The 24,188-nt window shown below is 50.0% G+C and overlaps 1 protein-coding gene across 5 annotated transcripts in view; it reads left to right on the top strand.

The window, feature by feature from the left end:
* Window positions 1-24,188, top strand: part of IL6R (interleukin 6 receptor) — a 58,857-nt gene that overhangs the window by 6,855 nt on the left and 27,814 nt on the right. For 2 of the 5 annotated variants that reach the window (XM_021088726.2, XM_085020914.1), the window contains 5 exons: window positions 15,134-15,385; window positions 17,121-17,244; window positions 20,460-20,641; window positions 20,916-21,082; window positions 21,619-21,760. In XM_021088726.2, the coding sequence (XP_020944385.1) occupies window positions 15,134-15,385; window positions 17,121-17,244; window positions 20,460-20,641; window positions 20,916-21,082; window positions 21,619-21,760 (867 nt within the window). 5 annotated transcript variants of the gene reach the window in all.

Below are 24,188 nucleotides of genomic sequence, written 5' to 3'. Positions count from 1 at the left end.
GCAGGCTGTTGGTGATCTTGATGTTGTGTGAGGCGTTTCTTTGAAACGGTGGAGGGCTAAGGTTGACAGGAGTGGATCCGCGAGAGAATGGGAGGAGGGGAACTCGAGCTGCCAGGCAGAGGCTGCTCCTCTGAGGACTTCAGCTGTAAAGGGGAGTAAAGAAATGGAGTGTTCGTGGGCTGGAGAAGTGGGGCCTTGAAAAAGATGTTTTACAAGATGACGGCTCTCTCAGCACGTTTGCCTCCTGATGGAAATGATCTAGCAGAGACCGAAAACGGACGGAGAGGTGAGAATTGTTGAAGCAGTGTCCTTGAGTAGGCGAAAGGAAACCGAAGCTCAGAGAGGTGAAGTAACTTGCTCGAGATCGCACAGCAAGGAAGTGACAGACCTTGCTTTGAACTCTGCTTTTTCCATGATATCACGTGGGCTGCCAGCTACCCCCACCCTTCCCAAAGCCCTCGGACGTCAAGGTCATTGTCTCTCTTCTCAGTATTCTGAGACTCAGTAACTCCATTCCCACCAGTGTGGCAGAGACAGCCCACTTTTTGCCCCAGGAAGCATCATCCTTCTTCAGTACTTCTTTTGAGAAGAATCCTTAAGGCCACAGCATCTGTTTAAGCCCTCGTACTGTAACCCCAGCCTCCCCATATCCACTCAGCTCATTTTGGGTCAGGGGAATGTTTTGCAACCACATGTCACTGTAATGAACTTTCTCTGTCTCTGAACGAGGCAGCTGGGCTGGAGAGAGGGGAAATGAAAATAGCTCAGGGGTCAGACAATCCAGGCCTGTCTCTTGGCTGTCCACTTAACAAGCCAGCCGACCTTGGGCCAAGTCACTCCAAGCCCAGGCAGAGCGCTGCTTCTTGAGGCTGAAGCAAACCAAAGTGGGTGCTTAATAGCTGTTTTTGATCCCCAGAGTCCGTTGTGACGGGAGGAGGCTATAGTATGGAGACCTTCTCGGAGTTCCCGTCGGAGTTCGATGGCGCAGCGCAAACAAATCTGACTGGGAACCATGAGGTTGCGGGTTCGTTCCCTGGCCTCGCTCAGTGGGTTAAGGATCTGGCATTGCTGTGAGCTGTGGTGTAGGTCGCAGACGCGGCTCAGATCCCAAGTGGCTGTGGCTGTGGTGTAGGCCAGCATCTGTGGCTCTGATTAGACCTCTAGCCTGGGAACCTCCACATGCTGTGAGTGCGGTCCTGAAAAGCCAAAAGCCAAAAAAACGACTTTCTCACAGAAAAGGGGAAAGACACACTAAATGCCATGGGAATAATAATTACAATTGCTCACATTTTTTGAGATCAGACGTGTCTTGAAAATAGTGTTAAGTTTTAAACACTGATTATCTAATGCAGTCTTTGCAACAACAGTTTGAAGTAGGTATTATTATTTCCATTTTATGGATGGGACAAGTGAAGCCTAAAGGGGTTAAGAAGCTAGTTCAGGGTCACAGCTAGTGACTGACCCAAGGTTGGAACTTGGGTGTGTCTGAATATTGGGCTGGAATTCTAAACTATTGAACCCAGTGGACTAGGAAAGAGTTCATTTATTTCTATGAAATAATGGACTTCCTCTTTAGTTTAGTTTTGTTTTGTATTTCATTTTATGGATACACCAAATTTATTTACCTGGTGTCCTTTTAATGGACATGGGCTTTGGCTTGTTTCCCATCCTGCCATTACAGATGGTGCTCCGGGGAATGATGTTGCAAACCCCTCTTGCCTAAGTGCAAGAACATCTGCAGGATAAATTCCTCGAGGGTGAATCTGAGGGTCAAAGGCTCTGTGCACTTGTACTTTTGAGTGAGGATGGAAGTTGCACTGCTTCATAATACTTGCAGCAGCGATGCGAAAATGTTCTCTTCCCCACACCTTTGAGGAAAATGTGTTTCTGCACAGAAATGGTGTCTGTGTGGAATTAATTTGCATTTATCTTTTTTTTTTTTTTTTTTTGCTTTTTTGGCGGCACATGGAGGTTCCCAGGCTAGGGGTCCGATCAGAGCTGCAGCCACCAGCCTACACCGGAGCCACAGCAACTCGGGATCTGAGCCGTGTCTGCAACCTCTACCACAGCTCACGGCAACGCCAGATCCTTAACCTACTGAGTGAGGCCAGGGATCGAACCTGCATCCTTGTGGATCTTAGTTGGGTGTGTTTTCTGCTAAGCTACCAAGGGAACTCCAATTTGCATTTATCTTATCTGAGTGTAATTGTACAGGTCTTTCTGTGTTTAAGAGACATTTGCATAATCTTTGTATAAACTGTTGGTTCATATTCATTGCTTATTTAAAAAATTATGTTGGTCTTTTACTTATTGTTTACAAGAATTCTTAATATATTAAATAATTGTGATTTGAGTTACGAATATTTTTCTCTATTTTGTCATTTGTCTTTTTTTGCGGGGTTTGGTTCTTGCCATGCATTTTTTTTTTCCTTTCCTTTTAGGGATGCACCCCAGCACATGGAAGTTCCCAGGCCAGAGGCTTGCATCGGAACTCCAGCTGGCAGCCTACACCACAACCACAGCAACTAGGGATCCAAGCCGTGTCTTTGACCTACACCACAGCTTGTGGCAACGCCAGATCCATAACCCACTGAGTGAGGCCAGGGATCAAACCTGCATCCTCACAGATACTAGTCGGGTTCTTAACTCGCTGAGCCACAACAGGAACTCCTTGCCATGCATATTTTTAAAAAAATTTTAGTTGGGGGGAGTTCTTGCTATGGCGAAGTGGGTTAAGAATCAGACTGCTGGAGTTCCTGTCGTGGCGCAGTGGTTAACGAATCCGAATAGGAACCATGAGTTTGCGGGTTTGGTCCCTGCCCTTGCTCAGTGGGTTAATGATCAGGTGTTGCCGTGAGCTGTGGTGTAGGTTGCAGACGCGGCTCGGATCCCGCGTTGCTGTGGCTCTGGCGTAGGCCGGTGGCTACAGCTCCGATTCAACCCCTAGCCTGGGAACCTCCATATGCCGAGGGAGCGGCCCAAGAAATAGCAACAACAACAACAAACAACAACAAAAAAGACAAAAGACCAAAAAAAAAAAAAAAGAATCAGACTGCAGTGACTTAGGTGGCTATGGAGGTTTGCTGTCAATCCCCTGCCAGGTGCATCAGAATAAAGGATTTGGTGCTGTTGTGGTGTAGGTCACAGCTGGGCCTCAGATTCAGTCCCTGTCCCAGGAATTTCCATGTGCCTTGGGAGCGGCCATAAAAAAAAATTTGTAGTTGAGTTTATCAGTCTCTTTTATGATGTGTAGGTTTTGTATCATATTTAAGAAGATCTTCCCAGACCCAGGGTTGCTCTGTGGCTCAGTGGGTTAAAGACCTGGTATTGTCACTGCTGTGGCTCTGTTCGATGCTGTGGTGTGGGTTCAATCCCTGGCCTGGGAATGTCACCATGCCTCCTGAGTGGCAAAAAAAAAAAAAAGATCTTCCCGATGCCAATGTTGTTTTTAAAAATTCTTTTTTTTCTGGTATCTTTAGGAAGTTTTTATATTTAAATATTTGACCCATTTTGAATTTATCATGGAGTGAGGTATGAGGTATGGATCTAACTTTTTCCTTCTGGTTATCATCTGATGTCCTGTTTTATAGTTTATTGAATAATTCATCTTTCTCATTGATTTTATTATTTTCAATGAATTTATTTTATTGAAGGATAGCTTTTTTTTTACATTGCTGTGTTAGCTTCTGATGTAACAAAGTGTTAAAGTGGGGCTTGGTTCTATGTTAGCAAAGTGATAAAATGTGTACTTTTTTAAGATTTAATTTTTTTCTATTATAGTTGATTTACAATGTTCTGTCAATTTCTGCTGTACAGCAAAGTGACCCAGTCATACATACATATATATATATATATATATATATATATATATATTCTTTTTCTCACATTATCCTCTATCATGTTACGTCACAAGGGACTAGATGTTTCCTGTGCTTTATATACGTACTTTTTATGTTCCCTGATCTTACATACGTACTTTTTCATATTCCTTTCCATTATGGCTTATTACATTTTTTTTTGTCTTTTTGACATTTCTTGGGCTGCTTCTGCAGCATATGGAGGTTCCCAGGCTAGGGGTCCAATTGGAGCTGTAGCCACCGGCCTACGCCAGAGCCACAGCAACACGGGATCCGAGCCACATCTGCAACCTACACCACAGCTCACGGCAACGCTGGATCCTTAACCCACTGAGCAAGGCCAGGGATCAAACCCGCACCCTCATGGTTTCTAGTTGGATTCATTAACCACTGAGCCACAATGGGAACTCCAATTATGGCTTATTACAGAATATTGAATATAGTTCCCTGAGCTATATAGTAAGTGTAGCTTCCCCCCACTGATTTTAAGTTTACCTTTAAAAATCTACTGTATATGCTTGAGTTTATACTGCCTGTCAGCATATTGAGTAGTTAAAAATCACAAATCCTGAGGCCTGACTGTCGAGTTTGAATCCAGGCTCACCCCTAATTAGCCGTGTAAGCAGCCTCCTCCTCCGTTGAGATAGGTTCTTGGGAGGATCGAGTTAGGTGATCCATGTGCATGCTTAGGATAGCGCCTATATGTAGCCAAAACTCTAAGCTATTTTCAAATAACTGTGGTAAGTTACACATAGCATAGTCACACAGTTACACGTTTATCATCTTAGCCCGCTTAAAGGGTACAGTTCAATAGTGCAGATTGAGCAATTTTGGTTACTATTATTTCTGAACTTTCTACTCTCCTCCATAGCTTTATCTGTCTATTCATGTGCTACTACCACACTGTTTTACTTACTGTAGCTTTGTAATATGCTTTAGAGTCTGGTAGGGCTAACTCTGCCCCCAAGAGCTCTGCCTTTTCAGAATTCTCCTGGCTGTCCTTGCTTGTTTACTTTTCTGTTTGAACTTTAGAATCAGCGTGCCTAGTTCTGAGAAAAAAAAAAAAAAGTTCCATTGGGTTTTTTTTTTCCTTTTTTTTTTTTTTTTTTTGTATTTTTTGATCTATTTAGGGCCACACTTGCGGCATACAGAGATTCCCAGGCTAGGGGTCGAATCGGAGCTGTAGCCACTGGCCGATGCCATAGCCACAGCAGTGCAGGATCCAAGCCGTGTCTGCGACCCACACCACAGCTCACAGCAACGCCAGATCTTTAACCCACTGAGCAAGGCCAGGAATCAAATCTGCATCCTCACAGAAGCTAGTCAGATTCGTTTCCACTGAGCCATGATGGGAACTCCTGTTGGTATTTTTACTGTTGGTATTTTTATTAGGATCAAGTTTAACTTCGAGATAACTTAGGGAGCACTGACATATTTGTAATGCTGAGTCTTCCTATCTCCAAACATGGTAGGCCTGGTGGGGCTTATTTATGAGGGGAACGGGGCAGGAGCAGAAAGTTGGAATCCAGATTTCACGGTTTCGCTAAGGGTAGATGTACCCGCTCTTCCATTCTGAGCTGCTTCCTTCATGGAGACAGGACGCTGGGCCAGTGTGTGTGCGCGTGCGTGCGTGTGTGCATGTGTGTGTGTGTGTGTGTGTGTGTGTGTGTGTGTGTCCTCATGGCACTTGGAGATAAGGAGAGGGACGTAGGTTTGAATTCAGGCAGGAGGACTTTGGGGCTTTATAAAAATGTATATGACATTATAACATATACACGGAAGGGTGGACTCAGCAGAAATCTAACAGCCCAGTGAATTTTCACAAACAGCATAGACATGTAACCCCCATTCAGGTACGGGACCAGCCCCAGCAGCCTCTTTGTGTCCCCTTTTAGTCCTCCCACACATACCTCCTTTCTGTGACTTCTTAAGTCTTTAGCTTAGCTTCTCACCACCCAAAGCGGTGGAGGAGTGGAAGCCAGGGGTGGATATGGTTTGGGATGGGGAAGGGGGAACAGATAGCAAGTGGGTGCTGCCCCCACCCCCACCCCCTTGCTTCCACAGATACATCAAAGCTCCTGATGTGGGCCAGGCTCCCAGTTAGACTCGGAGACCAAGTTCAGAGACAGAAAGACAACACCTGTTGTGCTGTGCTCCTGGGAAGGCAGTGGGCCGGGGTTCCCCACGATCCAGAGTCCCAGGGCCCAGGGCCCAGGTTCCAGTCCCAGCTACACCCCACACTGGCTCTGTGACTTCTGGACCCTGGTTCTCCTCATCTCTAAAAATGGGCAGGTTGGCCCGAATCATCCTTAAAGGCCTTTATCGCCCTAGAAGAGTGACCCTTAGCTCAGCACCCACTCGGTGGCTGAAGTGCCAACACAGCCCCTTTCAGGACCCAAGTCCTGGCTGTATCCACCTGTTGGCATCAGCGCCCTTCACGCCCTGCTTGGTCTTGTCTTCACTCTTTTGATTTTTCAATCTGCTTCTTGGGGTTTGGTGGGGGTGGGAGCGTTGGTTTGTTTGTCCTCCTTTGATATCTCTTCCTCTAATTAGTTTATAATCTCTGAGAGGTGACCCAGGCCAGACCTTCTGGGCCCGGGGCCAGCTGCTTATCTGTGATGCTGCCAGGGGAGGATTAAATGTTTTTCTCTTGAGGAGTTGGTCACACGCGCTGCTCTGAGTCAGCAGCCAGTGTTACCTTTTTTATGGTCCAAAGGAACCTCCCAGGCCCTCTCCCCAAGCAGCAAGTATATAGTCCACTGTGCGGATGGAGGGGAAGGCTGCGCCAAGGTAAATACTGACTCCGCCAAATACAAGACAAACACGAGCAGGTACAGGAGTACAAACACATTACAGGGGGAGGACAGCGGGAGTCCGCTGAGGAGGGGGCTGTGGAGGAGGTGGGGCTGGGGGCTGAGTTAGAGAAGGTGGCAGGGGCCAAGCCCTAAGTGGCGGGGCAGCTGGGTCTGGGGATTTTAGGGAGGTGAGTGGGTGATCTGGTGAGGGCCTGAGATTGGACGTCGAGGGGAGGGGGAAAACTTTTTAACTCGTTTTTAAGTCACAGGATTTTTTTTTTTTTTCTTTTTTCTCTTTTTAGGGCCGCACCCACGGCATATGGAAGTCCCCAGGCTAGGGGTTGAATCGGAGCTACAGATGCTGGCCTACGCCACAGCCACAGCCACGCAGAGTCCAAGCTGCATCTGTAACCTATACTACAGCTCATGGCAACGCTGGATCCTTAACCTGCTGAGCGAGGCTGGGGATTGAACCCGCATCCTCATGGTTCCTAGTCGGTTTCGTTAACCACTGAGTCGTGAAGGGAACTCCAAAGTCACAGGATTTTTTTTAAGTCACAGGAGTGCTGCTGCTCTAGCGGGAAGGGAGGCAGGTCCGGGGTGCTTGGATCCTGGCTCCCTATGGGAGACCCCGACGGGCTACTGGGTGTGGCAGGGCTGCAGGCTGTAGGAGGGGAGGCTCACTCCCCGATCACACAGACCGTCTCCCCGCCCCAGGACTCCCTTCTCTGCCGCAGGCTGGAGGAGAGGAAATTGGGAGAGGGGGGGGACTCGGTGCTGGGCACCCCAGAGAAGGGGGGCTGGTCTGGAACACAGGGAAGCACCTAGATCCCTGGGAGCAGGGGGGTTTTGGCCAGACTCCCCCGGAGCCAAGGCAGACTCCCCCAACCCCCACTCATTGTGTGAATTGGGGCCAGGGCCTTAACTTCTCGCATGTCCATGAAGATGGGGACGGGCCTTGCCAGCAGCAGGGTTGCTGTAGGAGGCAGAGCTTTTAAGTAAAGCTCCTGGCATGTGCTAAGCGCTGTAAGCAGTGGTGAGCGAGGGGCTTGTGACTATGCGGGAAGTCAGGACGTCAGTTTCAGTCCTTAGATGAGGATGCAGGGAGAGGGGACAGAGCATACTGGGGACTCGTTCTAGGCCCCGTGGGACCAAATTCTGCACGCGTCTCTCTTTGGACATTGTGCACAGGTTCTCCTCCTCCTGGAGATGTTTCAGCAGCCGCCTCCCTCCAGATCAGGGCTGTGATCGCTGTCAGGGGCCCTGTGTTTCCTCTGTGACCCCTTCTGAGATCCTGTGTCTCTGCGACCCCAGAGGCTGGAGGCCATCCTGTGCTGCCAGCTGGCGTCCCTGCTCAGAAACCAGGGCGGTGGGATTAGCAGGCGTGAGCTAAACCCGGGTCTGTGGTGGCACCGGGCAGCTGCTTCACCGCTTACATAAATGGGGCCAGGAAGCCAAACTTGTTTTTGCTGGCAGGAGCAATAACAAGCTGCAAGAGAGTTGAGAAATATGTGTCTCCATGTGCGTGTTTTTCTCTGGTTATTGACATTTGCAAGTTTACTTGAAGAAGGAGAAAAGTAGAAAAAACAACAAAGCTGTCTGGGTTTCTGGCACCCAACCTTAGGTCCGGAGTGGAAAAGGACCCCACTTCCCAGGGCTGTACTGCAGAGTTCCCAGGCCTGAGAGGTGTTGGCTCTGGTGAGGGGCCCGGTGGTGCAAGGAGTGGGAGAGAACCAGGCTGGGAGGTGCGGGCTTGGTTGCCAGGGGTGACTGGGACCTAAATTCTCTGCCCCTTGAGGAATGGGAGGCGAGGGGGCTTGTGGGAATTTCCCTACCCTTGAGCTCTCTAGGGATGAGATGCATTTGTCTGAGGGCACTGATATGCCCTGGTCGACATCTTTCTCTAAAAGTCATCGGCTATGAGATTAATAAATCCGTAGATTAATTGTGTTTTCACCCTGGGCTATTGTCTGAGATAAACAGACATGCTTCCTGCTCTCTGAGAGCTAATGATTCGGTGATAAGGTGCTGTGGCAGAAATGGGACAGCAGGGAGCTTCAGGTTCTAGTCTGAACCCTCGTCTCACAGAGGGGGCGAGTGGGGCTCTGCCAGGGGCTGCAACATGCAAGTCACTGGCAAGACTGGGAGTAGAACTCTGGTCTTCTGATAACACAGGACTCTTTCCTCTCTGCCAGGCTGCCGGTCACTCTTTGAGATGTGCTTTATGTTAAAGGACAAATCAAGACAAGTGTGTACCTTGGTGTCAGCCCAACCCTACCCAGGGAGTAGTCAGTGACTAGACCAGACCAGACCAGACGCCAAGTGCATTGACAGTTAAGGAGGCAATTTGGGAAGGCTTGTTTTCAGGAGAGGATGCTTTTCTGCTCTCGGTCGCAGGTGGGGTGCTTTTGTCCTCTGCTCCATTCCTTTTCTTTGTAGGAACTTGGGATGAAGGGTGCTGCCACCCTGCATCTGACATTGGCCTTGGTAAGAGCAAAGATGGCTCAATGGTCCTTGGCTGCCCCCTTCTCTCTCCTGCTTCTGGGATGCTTCAAGGTGCACTGGGAGGCCAGGAAGGGGCCATGGGGGTGGAGGGTGGGGGGCGATTGGATGATTAACAGAAGGGGGAAGCACTGTTGGCTCCTGTCCAGCAGGTGGGGGTTGGAGGTGGGTGGGCACTGAGCTTGCCTTCAGAGTCAAGTCTGATCCCCCTGAAGGACACCAGAGATACCTGCTCTCCCTGGGCTCTCACTTCTCGAAGCCTTTCCATGCTGTTCCTTCTTTATAGAATGCCATTCCCTATAACTCCACTTCTTTTTTCTTTTTTTTTCAAATGGCCACACCCATGGCATGTGGCAATTCCCGGGCCAGGGATTGAATCTGAGCCGCAGCTGCGACCTATGACACAGCAATGCCAGATCCTTTAACCCACTGCGTCCGGCCGGGGATGGAACCCCCGGCCTGAGCCGCTGCAGTCGGATTCTTAACCTGCTGCACCACAGCTGGTTGCAAGTCCTGTAGCTCCACTTATTAAACTCCACTCCTGTCTCAAAGCCTAACTCAACTCTTCCTTCCCTTGGATCCCTCCTCACTATGTTGGGGACATTTATCTTAGGGTGGCCTGTATTATAGGCAGCTTTAAGTTCTCCGGGGTGGGGGCTTGTGGAGAGGCATGTCTGTGCATAGTAAGTGTTCAATAACTGCCCGTTCTTTCTCCTGGATTAGGATTTCTGGCCTTGCACTTGATCGTGCACAAAAAAATTCTTGAATTCTTAAGGAGGGGACAGGCAGAGGCTTGCCATCCTGGCCCCACATGGCTGAGCAATTGCTCAAGGGCAAATGCAAAATTGCGTGCTGTGCTGAATGTCAGCGTGTGCTGGGCAAAACCCTCGCTCCCCGCCCTGTCCCCTCACCGCCCAGAGAAGGAGTGTGGGGATTGCTGGGGCCCATCTCTGCGGAGCAGGAAAGACTGTCTCAGGAGCTCCCTCCTCACCTGTTCCCCACTGTGCCTCTCCCCTTCGGCTCCTGATCAGGGAGGGCCCTGGCAGACTCCGGGGAGCAGCCAAACAGGGCAGGTGGGGAGGGATGCTGTCCTTGTGTCCACCGGGGTATGAGGCCAGCACAGCGGAGGGGCTGTGCGGCAGCCAAAGCGACAGAGCACAGAGCTGCAGGGGTAGGGTGTGTATGCTCTCTGGCCTGGGAGGTGCTTTCCGAAGCTGCTTGTCCTGAAAAATCCACTCTCACCCCATCCCTCTTCCCAGCCCCCTCCACTCTGCTCCACGTCCTCTTTCTCCTGGGGCGTAGCCACCTGGACAGACCCAGGCGCTGTGACTTGTTTGTTTTAAGTAGATGTATATGTTATTGTAAGAATAATGAAAACAATTTATAGAAAATTGGAAGAAAAAAAAAAACCTGCCGAAAGATGAAAGGAAGAGAAAGACATCACCTCTAGCCCCATCATTTGGAGAGGTGGGTAGAGGTACCAGCAGGGCATTCTGTGAATATCCCTTCTTCCTCTTCAAAGAAATGGCCCTCGGGCTCCGGTGCAGCCATGTGGGTGTCACAGGCGCTGACTCAGAGATGCGGGTCAGGAGGCTGAGGGGCGGGGAGGGGGAGGGGCAGCACTGCCCACTCGGACTTGAGCAAGTGTATTTTTTTGGTGGTCTTTCATTTTGGAGTATTTGTGATCCTCCTGCCCAGGATGTTTTAAAGGCGTCGTTAACACAGCGTTGTTGGGAGGCTCTAGAAGAAATGTATTTTGCAGAAGGGCAGGGACAGGCACTCCTTGCCAATGGGTGGTTTATAATTAATCACTCCCCATTAAAAAAAAATAGTGACTCAGTTTTAAAGATTCAGAAAACCATTACTCAAGTTCTTTGGCAGAGGAAGCGCCTATTATGTTGCTCCCGAAGCTCTGCTTTAGCAGGAGGGGGAAAAAAAGTCTTTTTATTGGCCATTTCTCTGAGCTGCCCAAATCCTCTGGCCATTGTTAGTGAATTCAGGAATAGAACAGCCCCTGCTATTGTTCAAGCTGGTCACTAAACATGGCAAGGGCTTCCATCTGAACTGGGGGTAAGGGAAGTGACCAGAGAAACGTATTTCCTGGAACTGGCAAAGGCAGAAACAGAAAGGACAGTCCCCTCTGGCTCCAGGCTCATAGTTGCTTTGCTCAGCATCTCCTGGTTGTGACAAGCTGGCTCCTCTGGTCTCTAGTGTAGGGCCTGCCCGCTGCACAACACAAGGGACACCGCACAATGCAAGATCACCTTGTCCCATGTGACAGGGGCTCCTGGGAGTCTTCGCTGTGGAGGTCCTGACCCCGTGGGCACCACTTAGGTGCCCTATATTAAACATTTCTTAAGCACCGACTGAATTCTCTGCTGAATGTTAACAGGAAGTCACAGTCTCGTAGGGTTAGGGATAGGAAACCTGTATATAGTTAAGGATGCTGCCATGTGAAATGTACCAGTGCAAGGATGAGCCTGCCATGGTTCTTGACCCCTACTTGGCTCCTCAGGTTAAGGATCCGACTCGTATCCATGAGGATGGGGGTTCCATCCCTGGCCTTGCTCAGTGGTTTAAAGGATGTGGCATTGCTTTGAGTTGTGGTGTAGGTCATAGACTTGACTCGGATATGGTGTTGCTGTGGCTGTGATGTAGGCTGGTAGCTGCAGCTTCCATTCGACCCCTAGCCGAGGAACTTGCATATGCTGCAGGTGTGGCCATATAAAGAAAAAAAAATTTAAGAAAAATTTAGGGATCCATGAGTAGCAAATCTATTTTTAAAAGTGAGGGAGTGATGGAGTTCCCGTTGTGGCTCAGCAGGTGAAGGATTCAACATTGTCTCTGTAAGGATGTGGGCTTGATCCTGGGCCTCACTCGGTGTGTCAAGGATCCAGTGTTGCTGCAAGCCGCAGCTTAGGCTGCAGATGCGGCTGGATCCAGTATTGTCGTGGTCATGGCATAGGCCCCAGCTGTAGCTCTATCTAATTCGACCCCTAGCCCAGGGAACATCCATATGCCCCAGTTGTGACTGTAAAAAGAAAAAACGAGTGAGGGAGGGATAAACCCAAAATGTAACACCTTTAGAAGCAGGGAGGCTGGGGGCTACAGAAGTACAGGAGAAGCTTCAGAGACAATGACTCCCCCCAAAAACAGAGTTGCCATATGAGGCAGCAATCCACTTCTGGGGATATATCCAGACAGAACTATAATTTGAAAAGATATATGCACCCCTATGTTCACAGCAGCACTATTCACAATAGCCAAGGCATGGAAACAACCTAAATGTCCATCGAGAGATGAATGGATAAAGATACGGTATTATATACACAATGGAATACTACTCAGCCATAAAATGGAATGAAATAATGCCATTTGCAGCAACGTGGATGGACCTAGAGATTATCATACTGAGTAAATTAAGTCAGAAGGAGAAAGATAAATAATCCCATGTGATATCACTTATATGCGGAATCTAAAATATGACACAAATGGACATATCTACAGAGCAGAAACAGACTCACAGACATAGAGAAAGGACTTGTGGTTGCCAAGAAGGAGGGGGTGGGGGAGGGAAGGGTTGGGAATTTGGGGATTAGCAGATGCAGACTGGTATATATGGAATGGATAAACAAGGTCTTACTATATAGCACAGGGAACTAAATTCAGTATCCTATGATAAACTATAATGGAAAAGAATATATGTGTGTATAACTGAATCATTTGCTGTACAGCAGAAATTAACACACATTGTCAATCAACTATAGCTCAATAAAAATAAAAAACAAAAACAAAAACATTCCTCCCAAGAAAGAAAGCTTTGCAGTCAGGGGGACACTGGTGCTGGGCCTCCAGGCCCAGGAGCACAGGCAGGAGGTGAGGGCAGGTGCCCAGGCTATTGCTGGGCCTCTCAGAAATCTTTGATCAGACTTATGGCTGCTGTTGGCTAGTAAATGGCTACACATTTGGTTAGAACGGCCAAGTGTGCTTAGCATGAAAACTTGCTGTTTTCTCTGGCTTCATTTCCCTCAGCTAGTTAGACTAATTTAATGAAGTAATTTTTAAATTTCTTTGGCTGCCCCGAGGCATATGGTGTTCCCAGCCCAGGGATCAGATCCAAGCCATAGATGCAACCCAGGCCACAGCTGCGGCAGTGTCATATCCTTAACCCACTGTGCTGGCCGGGGATCGAATCTGCATCCCAGCACTCCCAAGAGGCTAGTCCTGTTGTGCCGCAGTGGGAACTCCAGTTAGACAAATATTTATATATAGTCTTTTCAGGGCAGCACCCACGGCATATATAGGTTCCCAGGCTAGGGATCAAATCAGAGCTGTAGCTGCTGGCCTACACCACAGCCACAGCATTGCCAGATCCCAATCCCCTGATCAAGGCCAAGGATTGAACCTGCATCCTCATGGATACTCGTTGGGTTCATTATAACTGAATCACGATGGGAATTCCTAGTTAGACTAATCTAAATCTTAGATTCTATGAATCTATCTAACCCATACTGAAAAAAAAAAAAGTTTACCTGTTTATTTATTAATTGGCCATGCCCTAGGCATGTGGAAGTTCCTGGGCCAGGGATCAAACCTACACTGCAGCAGTGACCCAAGCCCCTGCAATGACAAGACTGGATCCTTTACATGCCACACAGGAACTCTTTTTTTTTTTTTGCTTTTTAGGGCTGCACCCGTGGCATATGGAGATTCCCAGGGTAGGGGTCAAATTGGAGCTACAGCTGTTGGCCTACACCACAGCCCCGGCAACAAGGGATCTGAGCTGCAACTGTGACCTACACCACAGCTCATGGCAATGCCAGAGCAGGGCCAGCAAGTCCCTTAACCCACTGAGCAAGGCCAGGGATCGAACCCGCAACCTCATGGTTTCTAGTCAGATTCCTTTCCGCTGCACCACGACGGGAGTGCCTCCTTTAATCTTTAATATCCTTTCCTTGAGTGGCACACTCATAATTTTTTTCAGGGGGTGAGGAGTACCTTTGCTCTTTTTTACTTTCCAGTTGGGTCCCTGGAATAAAATGGGCATTACCCAAGGTGGTTTAATAGATAGGTGTAGGGTTCTGGAGGGAGCACTGAACAGAGCTGGAAGACCTGGTTTGCATGTCAGCTCTGTAGCTAAGTGATGGGTGATCTGGACAAGTCTCCTCATTCCTCTGTGCCTCAGTTACTATCTGTAAAATGGGCCACCTACCATAGAGACCCTGGGATTCTGAGACTGCCTGCATTCTCATGCCTCTTGTGAGTCCCACTGGGCCTAGGTGCATTCATTCATTTACACATGTACCCACCCAGTGCTCAGTGGGCCCTGGCCGTGTGCCAGGCAATTATCTAGGCACTGAAATATAATGGAACAAAACAGAGAACCTATTCTTGTAGCATTTGGAGTCCTGAAGAGAAGAGGCATATGGAATTGGTAATTATAAGGTGACACAGTGGAGCAGGTAGCAGTGAATAAGGGCCTAATGCAGCAGAGGCTAGGGAAGGCCTCCAGGGAAAGGACATTTAAGCTGAGACCTGGCAGTAGGAGGAGGTGGGGTGGGGGTGGAGTTGGGGGAGAGTGTGCGAGGGAGTCTTCGGGGGAGGGGCCCTGTCCCTTCTAAGGCAGAGAAGGAAAGATGGGTCCTCGGAGCTCAGCAAGAGGCAGGCCTGGACCAGGCCTCTAAACTTGGACTTCATGCTATGCACAGTGGCAGGCGCTTGAAGGGGTTTCTGATCAAAGGGGTCAGGGGGCCAGATGGTGGCTTGAGAAAGCTCCCTCTGTAGCTGGATGGAGAGGGCCAAGGCTGGGGCGGAGGCCACAGGGAGGCCATTGCCATAATCGAGGCAGAGGTGACGGGGTCTGGGCCTGTGGATGGACTTGAGAGATGTCCCACCCTGGAGCCTCTTGTGGCTCCCAAATCAGAAACGGAGTCCCTTCCTCAGGCTGCTGTAGGCTTACCGAGTTCTTCTCTCCCCCAGCAGAGGTGGCGCAAGACGTGCTAACCAGCCTGCCGGGGGCCAGCGTTACCCTGACCTGCCCTGGCGGGGAGCCGGGGGACAACGCCACCATTCACTGGGTGCTCAGGAATCAGGTCACAGGCTCCCCCGACGGCCGACCGGCTGGCGTGGGAAGGAGGCTGCTTCTGAAGTCCGTGCAGCTCAGTGACTCTGGAAACTATTCATGCTACCAGGACGGGGTCCCAGCTGGAAGTGTGCGCTTGCTGGTGGATGGTGAGTTGTGTCCTCAGAGCTCCCAAGACAGCTCCCAGCGCGGCCCCGCGCATTCCAGTGAGAGATTCCCTGCTTGACCCCTTAAATTCCTGTTATTGCCTTGGCCTAAGCATTTCGGGGAAAGGCCCAGTGATCTCGGCCATGGAGACTGGTGGAGCGGCCAGCTGGGTGGGGGCATCTGGCTGATGGAGATGCCGTCCAGCTGGTCTTGTTGTGTAGTTAGGGCTTAGAGGTCGGGGGCAAGGCGGCCTGGGTTTGAATCTTCCTCCTTCATAACTTAGCTGCCCCTCAGTTCTGTGTTGTAAAATCAGGTTAATTTTATTAACATTAGTTGGAAAGATTAAATGAGTGTGTGTGTGCGCGCACATACTTAGGGTGTTAAAAACTCTGCATTGCACAGAGTAAGCCCTCAAATAAACTATCTTTTTTTTTTTTTGGCCATGCCCTAGGCATTGGGAAGTTCCTGAGCCAGGGACTGAACCCTTACCACAGCAGTGACAAACGCTGGTTCCCTAAACACTAGGCTACCAGGGAACTCTCTCAAATGAGCTAATTTTTTTTTTTTTTTTTTTTTTTTGCTTTTTGCTTTTTAGGGCCACATCCTCAGTATATGGAGGTTCCCAGGCTAGGGGAGCTGCATCTGCAACCTACACCACAGTTCATGGTCCTTAACCCACTGAGCAAGGCCAGCAATTGAACCCGCAGCCTCATGGTTCCTAGTTGGATTCGTTAACCACTGAGCCATGACGGGAACTCCTGAACTATTCTTATTTTTAGAAATAGTAGGTTCTTAGCTCACTCCCATCTCATAAGACACCTGAGAGTCAGATGCCCTGTGTGCCAGGTACTTTCTTCCTTGGTGTCTTGTGTCATCCTTCCAATGTCCCAGTGAAAGAAACAGAATTATTATTATTATTATGTTTCTTTTTTGGCTACCCTGCAGCATATGGAGTTCCCAGGCCAGGGATCAGATCTGAGCTCCAGCTTCGACCTACACTGCATCTATGGCAGCGTTGAATCCTTTTAACCCACTGTGCTTAGCCGGGGATCGAACCTGCATCCTGGTACTGCAGAGCTGCCATCAATCCCATTGTGCCAACAAGGGAACTCTGAAAGCTGTATTATTAGGATTATCATCGTTTAATTTTACAGTAGAAACTGAAGTGAGGTTGGGACTTTCCCAGGGCTGCACAACCAGGCCTGTGTGACACTAAAGCCCTTTTTTTTTTTTTTTTTTTGGTCTTTCAAGGGCCGCACCTGTGGCATATGGAGGTTTCCAGGCTAGAGGTTGAATTGGAGCTGTAGCTGCCGACCTACACTACAGCCACAGCCATGCCAGATCCAAGCTGTGTCTGTGACCTACACCACAGCTCACGGAAACGCCGGATCCTCAACCCACTGATTGAGGCCAGGGAGCGAACCTGCAACCTCAGGGATACTAGTTGGATTCGTTTCCACTGCGCCGCAACAGAAACTCCCAAAGTACCCCCCCCCACCCGTCCGTCTCGTTCCCCTCTAGGCCAGTTAGCTCCCTGGGCGCCTCCCTTCACTTGCACCCTTTCCTAGCCCCACACGAGGACTTTGCTGTTCTTGAGTTTCTGGGCCACAGTTAGATCTGTGTGTGGCTGTCTGTGTGGTCTGGGGCCAGGGCTGGGGTGGGGTGGGGCCGGGCCAAGGGCTCCCTCAGAAGGGAGGTGAGCTGTGTTGCCCCTCAGCCTCTGTGCTCTCTTTGCAGCTCCCCCCGAGGAGCCACAGCTCTCCTGCTTCCGGAAGAGCCCCCTCAGCAATGTGGGCTGTGAGTGGAGACCTCGGAGCCCCCCGTCCCCCACCACCAAGGCCGTGTTACTGGTGAGGAAGTTGTAAGTATCTTGGGTGGGGCTGTGTGTCTGTCTCGTCCATCCTTACTGAGGCCGGGGAGTGTGGGGGGCTCTCAGAGGAGCCAGGTAGGACTGGCTGGCCAGTGGGTCCAAAGTGTTATCATAGGAAAGTAACTTCTTTGGCCTGAGGAGAAGGGAATGGGGGAGGGAGATGAGACTGCCCCTCCTGTGCCACGTATTTGTCCCAAGAGCCACGAGGGGTGGGAGCAGGTGTTGTCCTTAACTGATGGAGAAACTGAGGTTCACGGAAATTGATTCTCTTGCTTAAGGTCATCTAGCTAGTAGGAGGCTCTGCCAGGAATCTAACCCCAGTCTATCTGATTTCATTCAAAATATAAGGGTTTTGGGCGTTGCTCTTAAGAAGATGCAAATGTCCTTGGGAGGGGAAGGGCAGCACGAGATCAGAGTCCTGACTGTGAGCTTATCAGGCTCTCTCCGTGATAAGGGCAGAGGAGAGGAAGTGGTGATAAAGTGGGGAGAGGGAGCTGGGGGCAGGGGGGCAGGAAGTCACGCCTGCTGGGGGGGTCCCTGTGACCCTGGGAGCTGGCACAAAGTGGGGGCTCCACGATGCAGAGATCACATCTCTGCAGTCTGGGGTCTTCATCTCCGACTTACGGTCCCCGTAGTCCAGAAAGGCCAGCATCCAGAAAGGCCAAGCCGTGACTTCATCCATTGTGTTCTGGTTTCCACATGCGTCTGTCTCGGGAGAGTCACCAGATGGTAAATACATGTGTTGATTGCCCACGATTGCACATCTGCACACCAACAGCCACCCTGAGGGCTGTTGGCTCACACTCTAAGAGAGGGAAGGTCAGAAACTTCCACAACTCAGAGTTCCCGGTGTGGCTCGGTGGTAATGAACCTGACTAGCAACTATGAGGACGCGGGTTGGATCCCTGGCCATAATCAGTGGGTTAAGGATCCAGTATTGCTGTGAGCTGCAGTGTAGGTGGCAGATGCAACTCAGATCCTGTGTTGCTCTGATTGTGGTGTAGGCTGGCAGCTGCAGCTCTGATGGGACCCCTAGCCTGGGAACTTCCATATGCAGAGACTGCACCCTAAAAAGACAAAAAAGAAAGAAGGAAAGGAAGGAAGGAAGGAAGGGAGGAAGGAAGGAAGGAAGGAAGGAAGGAAGGAAGGAAGGAAAGAGAGAAAGAAAGAGAAAGAAAGAAAAAGAAGGAAGGAAGGAAGGAAAGAAAGAGAGAGAGAGAGAGAGAGAGAGAGAGAGAGAGAGAGAGAGAGAAAGAAAGAAAGAAAAAGAAAGAAAGAAAGAAAGAAAGAAAGGAAACTTCCATAACCTGAAGCCGAGTTAGGATATAAATTGTCTGGGACCTAGAAGTCATTCCTTCACAGGTCAGGCTGTTCTGCTGGGGGGAAGGAGCCGATTCAGTTGACACTAGCTCACAGCCTCCTCCTGCCAGCGACCTCAGGCGCTTCCATCCTCCTCCTCCTGGGCTGACTGCACTGAGCAGAGGAAGGGGTGTGGGGAGCCACAGCAAGAACCTGGGGTGTGCAGCGTGCTCAGACCTCACTCAGGCCTCTCCTTGGGACTCTGGGGTGAAAGAGGCCCCTGGAAAGAGGTTTTGTGTTCTGCTCTTTTTCTCCTGTGTGTGCACACGTGGTCACTCCCTCCCCCCAGGGGGCTCGCCTGCTTGCTCACTTGCTGGCTTGCTCTTCGTACCTGTTTGGCGAGACTTGAGCATCAGCCGTGGGCTGGGTGCTGTACTAGGGCTGAGGAAGAGACAGGAGGCAAACAAGATAGGCCCCTGCCTTCAAGCCCCATGGGGTGGGGGACACACCTGTAAGCAGATGAGCCCACCTTCTCAGTGTGAGGTAGGATGGATGTGTGTCGGGGGGAGGTTCTAACTCAGGGCAGGAAGGTTGGAGCAGCCGGCCCAGAAGGAAAGAGTTTGTCCTGAGCCCAGGGGTCCAACTCAAACTAGAACTTGGTGATCCGTCACTGCAGCGGCCAAGCAAGTGGCTGCCGTGGCCTCGCATGCCCACACATGTCATATGTGGGTGAAGTCTTGGGCTTCTAGGGCAGGTGGGACAGGGTCTGACTCACCTCCAATATCTTCCTCACCCAGAATTCCTTTCCGAGCTCACCTGCCAGAAACACTTCCACCTCCTTGCAAACCCCTCCAGCAGCTGGTGCCTCTGGAATGACAGTCTACTGGCTATCCCAGTTCTCGGAGGGCAGGTCTTTTCAGTAGTGCCCTGAGGCCAGGGTGAGGCCTCTCCATTCCTCTCTGCACCCCTGCCCCCCTACAGTGCCAGGAGCACAGGACCTGGCAGGGAGCCCCAGTGCACCACCTCTGTGATTCCTCAGTGATGGAGCGTGTGCGCCCTCTAGTTCAGCCCCTCTGACCCCCCAGGTGCTAAGCCAGATGTTTTACACTCATTTTTCGATTAATCCTAACAAACCCTTGTGAATTGGGTATTGTTAATATTCCTATTTTCTTCCTTCCTTCCCTCCCTCCTCCCTTCCTTTCTCGTCTTTTTAGGGCTGCACCTGCGGCATATGGAGGTTCCCAGGCTAGGGGTCAAATTGGAGCTCCAGCTGCCAGCCTACACCACAGCCACAGCAACATGGGATCTGAGCTGCATCTGAGACCCACACCACAGCTCACAGCACAGCGAGGCAGGAATTGAACCTACGTCCACATGGACACTAGCCAGGTTCGTTACCACTGAGCCACAACAGAAACTCCTAATATTCCCATTTTCAAATGAGAAAACGGAGGCTTGGAGAAGTTGGTAATTTACTCAGAACCCCAAATGTTGGGGTTCCCATCATGGCACAGAGGAAACGAATCCGACTAGGAACCAAGAGGTTGCAGGTTCGATCCCTGGCCTCGCTCAGTGGGTTAAGGATCCGGCATTGCCATGAGCTGTGGTGTAGATTACAGACTTGGCTCGTATCACCCATTGCTGTGGCTCTGGCGTAGGCCGGCAGCTGTAGCTCTAATTCAACCCCTAGCCTGGGAACCTCCATATGCCGCAGGTGTGGCCCCCCCACCAAAAAAAAAGGAAAAAAGAAAATCCCCAGTGTTACAAACTGTGGAGCAGGGATTCAAACCCAGGGTCAGCCTGAGGAGCTTGAGCTTCTAACCCTTGCCCCCTCCTCTCTCCCCTCCTGAATTGAGGCAGTGACCGAGAGCCTGATTGCGAGCCCCACCCTTGTTTTGTGTCCACAGTCAGAACAGTCCCGTGGAAGACTTCCAGGAGCCGTGCCAGTACTCCCTGGAGGCCCAGCGGTTTTTCTGCCAGTTGGCAGTCCCGGAGGGAGACAACTCTTTCCACATAGTGACCCTATGCGTCGCCAACAGTGCTGGGAGCCAGTCCAGCACACCCCAAACATTTGAGGGTTATGGAATCTGTACGTAAGCTCTTCAGGCCTCCCTCTCAACCCCTGCAGCCGTTTGCTTCTCTTGTGATTTCGTGCTCCGCTTGGACTTCTTGGAGGGGCAGGGGGCAGCTGGGTGAGGGGTTTGGTGAGCTGGTGCCTTTTGGGCTTTACTTGCAGGAGACCTAACTGTGGTGGGAAGCGGTCTGCGGCTGGAGGTGGGGTCCTGTCTGCTGGGAGCTTGTAGTCTTCATGGGTTTCTCTTGAACTTACTGCTACATAAGAGCCATGCTCGCTTTCCCCACAGTGCAGCCCGATCCACCTGTCAACATCACGGTCTCTGCCGTGGACAGAAACCCCCGCTGGCTCAGTGTCACCTGGCAAGACCCTCCCTCCTGGAACTCCTATTTCTACAGGCTGCAGTTTGAGCTCCGATACCGAGCTGAACGGTCGAAGACCTTCACAACATGGATGGTAAATTCTTCTTTTACTTCTGGATGGAAGAAGAGCCTCTAGGTCCTCAGGGGCAGTAGCAAGGGTGTTAGAAAAAAATGAGTTTAGGGTCTGGCTCAGCCACTCACTATCTGCATGGCCTTGCATAAGCTGCTGAACCTCTCTGAGCCTTGGCTGCCTCATTTATAAGATGGGAATAATAACACCAGGCCAATCGTCTCTTGACAGGTCTGATGTGAGAGCGAGCATGTGACCTGGGCAGAGAGATGTGCTGTGCGCATGTCAAGGGTGTGCTTTGCAGAATTCTGTGGTGCGTGGGGGCGGGTCAGTGACGTAGCTTCTGCCCTGTGGGCTCAGGGGGCAACCCCACCAGGCTCTGAGCCTCCAGGGTGCTGTAAGCCTTTGGAGCATCTCTGCCCAGATGCGTCGCTCACGGGACCTGAGAGAGGGAGCAGTTGAATGGTTGGAGGTGCCCTAGGACTCCCATGTCCCTGCAGAGCTGTTTCTCGAGTGCCACCCAGGCTCCACCCCCGAGTCATGGTGCCTCCCGCCCTCAGGTCAAGGAGCTCCAGCATCATTGCATCATCCACGACGCCTGGAGCGGCATGCGGCATGTGGTGCAGCTTCGGGCCCAGGAGGAGTTTGGACACGGCTTGTGGAGTGAGTGGAGCCAGGAGGTCACAGGCATCCCTTGGACAGGTAGGTCGTGAGCTTTGCGACTCTATCCATCATCTTGCTTATGTACCAAGTCACCTCCAAACTCACGGCACCATAGCAACTGTTTATCTGCTCCAGATTTGGAACAGCTGGGCAGCTCTTGCGCTGGTCTTGCCAAAGTCAGGAAAGCAGCTGCCTTAGGGCTGCACGGTCCAGGATGGGATCCCTCTCACCTGCGATGGTGGCCATGGGCTGCTGGCTGGGGCCCCCGGTGCTCCCTGAGGTCCGTCATCTTCCAGGAGGCCAGCCCAGACCCCAGGGGAGAAAATCCCTTCACAACTGGATGGGAAGAGCTGCAAAGAATTTGTAGCTCTTTTTAATCTACCGCAGTTACTGATGCTTTTGACTTGACAAAAAAGATGTAAAGGTAATAATAACCACCTGTGTGGAATTACCGCCATGAGCGTGTTTGTTGCCGAACATGAATAATTCCAGAAAAATAGAAAGAAGGATGATCAGCAGCAGTCTTACCACCTAGGGAAAACCAGCGAGAACATTTTATTATACTCCTTTTCTAGGTATATTTGTGTGTGTGTGTGTTTGTTTGTTTTTTTGTTGTTGTTGTGTTTTTTTTTTTTTTTTTTTTTGTCTTTTTGTCTCTTCTAGCCGCACCCGCAGCATATGGAGGTTCCCAGGCTAGGGGTCTAATCGGAGCTGTAGCCGCCACCGGCCTACACCACAGCCACAGCAACACCAGATCCGAGCCACGTCTGCCACCTACACCACAGCTCACGGCAACGCTGGATCCTTAACCCACTAAGTGAGGCCAGGGATTGAACCCGCAACCTCATGGTTCCTAGTCAGATTTGTTAACCACTGAGCCACGACGGGAACTCCGATGTGTGTGTATTTGTGTCTAAAATATCATGAGCATTCCCATGATATTAAATAGTTTGGGAAATGTATTGTTTAGCAACTGCATGACTAATTTTTTTTTTAACCCATGGGAATTTTTGTAAACTTTAAAAATTTTTATCAAATTAAAACATGCTTGCGGCAAAGAAGGGCTTAAAATAATAACCAGTGTCCCTTGGCCCACCCCTTCCCATTTCCAGCCCTGCTTTCTAGAGGAAGCCACACACTTTGTTTCCAGTTCTTTGTCGGTGCGTCCTTCGCGCTGTACAACAAATTCATGTGGCTGGGTTTTTTTCTTTTTGAGGAAATTAATTTGAGATGTTATCTTTTAACGCCTTGCTATGAAAAATTAGGATTTAATAGACCTACACACAGTGGAGGAATCTCCCTGACTATAACCCAGAGAACTGTCGCCTAGCCTCTGCTTGAATGCTTCCAGGGATGGAGAGCTTACTACCCCTTTTGCAGCCTGTTCCGTTGCTCCCAGTCTCCTTATTATAGAATAGCTTGCAAGCTCGCTTCAGTGTCAGATCTCTTTAGCCCAGCAGCATAATTGAACCAAATCAGTTGTTCTTAATTACCAGGCAATTAAAAAAAATACCCATTTATTGAGTGTGTATGGATAAAAGGGAAAGATAGAAATGGCATCAATTGCTCAGGCCCGTTCTTTCTCCTACCCCTGGCTTCAGGAAGACTTTTACGTGGAGGCTGGCGTTCTTCCCCCAGAATGGATGCTGTGATTTGATGGGCTTTCCTCTTCCCTGCCTTTGCTATGTGCCGTCCTTGTCTTTCCTGTCCTGGGTGAGCCCGAGGAGGGGGCTTGGGAGGTAGGGTGTCTTCTTCATTAGATGTAGGCAGTGTCCAGGGCAGGTTCAGATCTTTGTTGGTGTTGGCCCCTTCTCCTGTCCATCATGAGCAGGAGGCAGATTTCTACTGGATGCTTTTCTCGAAAGTTTACTTCTGGAGTTTCCGCTGTGGTGCAGTGGATTAAGGATCTGGCGTTGCTCCAACTGTGGTGTAGGTCTCATGTGCGACTTGGATTCGATCCCTGGCCCAGCGACTTTCATATGCCGTGGGTGTGGCCGAAAAAGGGAAAAAAAGTAAAAAAAAAAAAAAAAAAAAAAAAAATTTACTTCCTGGGAAGACCTGGGCCAGAAGGGAGGCCTAAGTCCTACATCTTATTTAGGAAGACCATTTAAATAAATCAGAACATCCTTCAGGCTAGATTGTGTTGACCTGTCTATGGTTGTCTTTGATCTGTATGCACTTTGAGCCAAAACACACGCCTTCTTTGAATGCCAAATGTTATTATGGCCTCGGGAGCCTTTGCAAAGGGAGAAAATTTGTAACACTGTGCAGAGGAAACGTTCCTGGTACAGGCTGACACCTGTTTGCCTTTTATCCCAACTGCTTAATTTAGATGGTCACAAATAGCCTTAGGATGGTCAAAAACAGCCTTTTTGTTAGAAAGCTCTTTCTTTTTTTAAAATGTGTAATTATGATGAAATGTACATAATGTAAATGTACCATTTTAACCATTTGTAAGCGTATGGTT

The sequence above is a fragment of the Sus scrofa genome, chromosome 4 (genome assembly GCF_054392235.1).
Source record: "Sus scrofa isolate SSC_HxYL_T2T_F1_AM1 chromosome 4, Sscrofa_HxYL_maternal_Yorkshire_Landrace_v2.0, whole genome shotgun sequence".
Classification (NCBI taxonomy): Eukaryota; Metazoa; Chordata; class Mammalia; order Artiodactyla; family Suidae; genus Sus; species Sus scrofa.
This window is presented reverse-complemented; position numbering and strand designations above follow the sequence as displayed.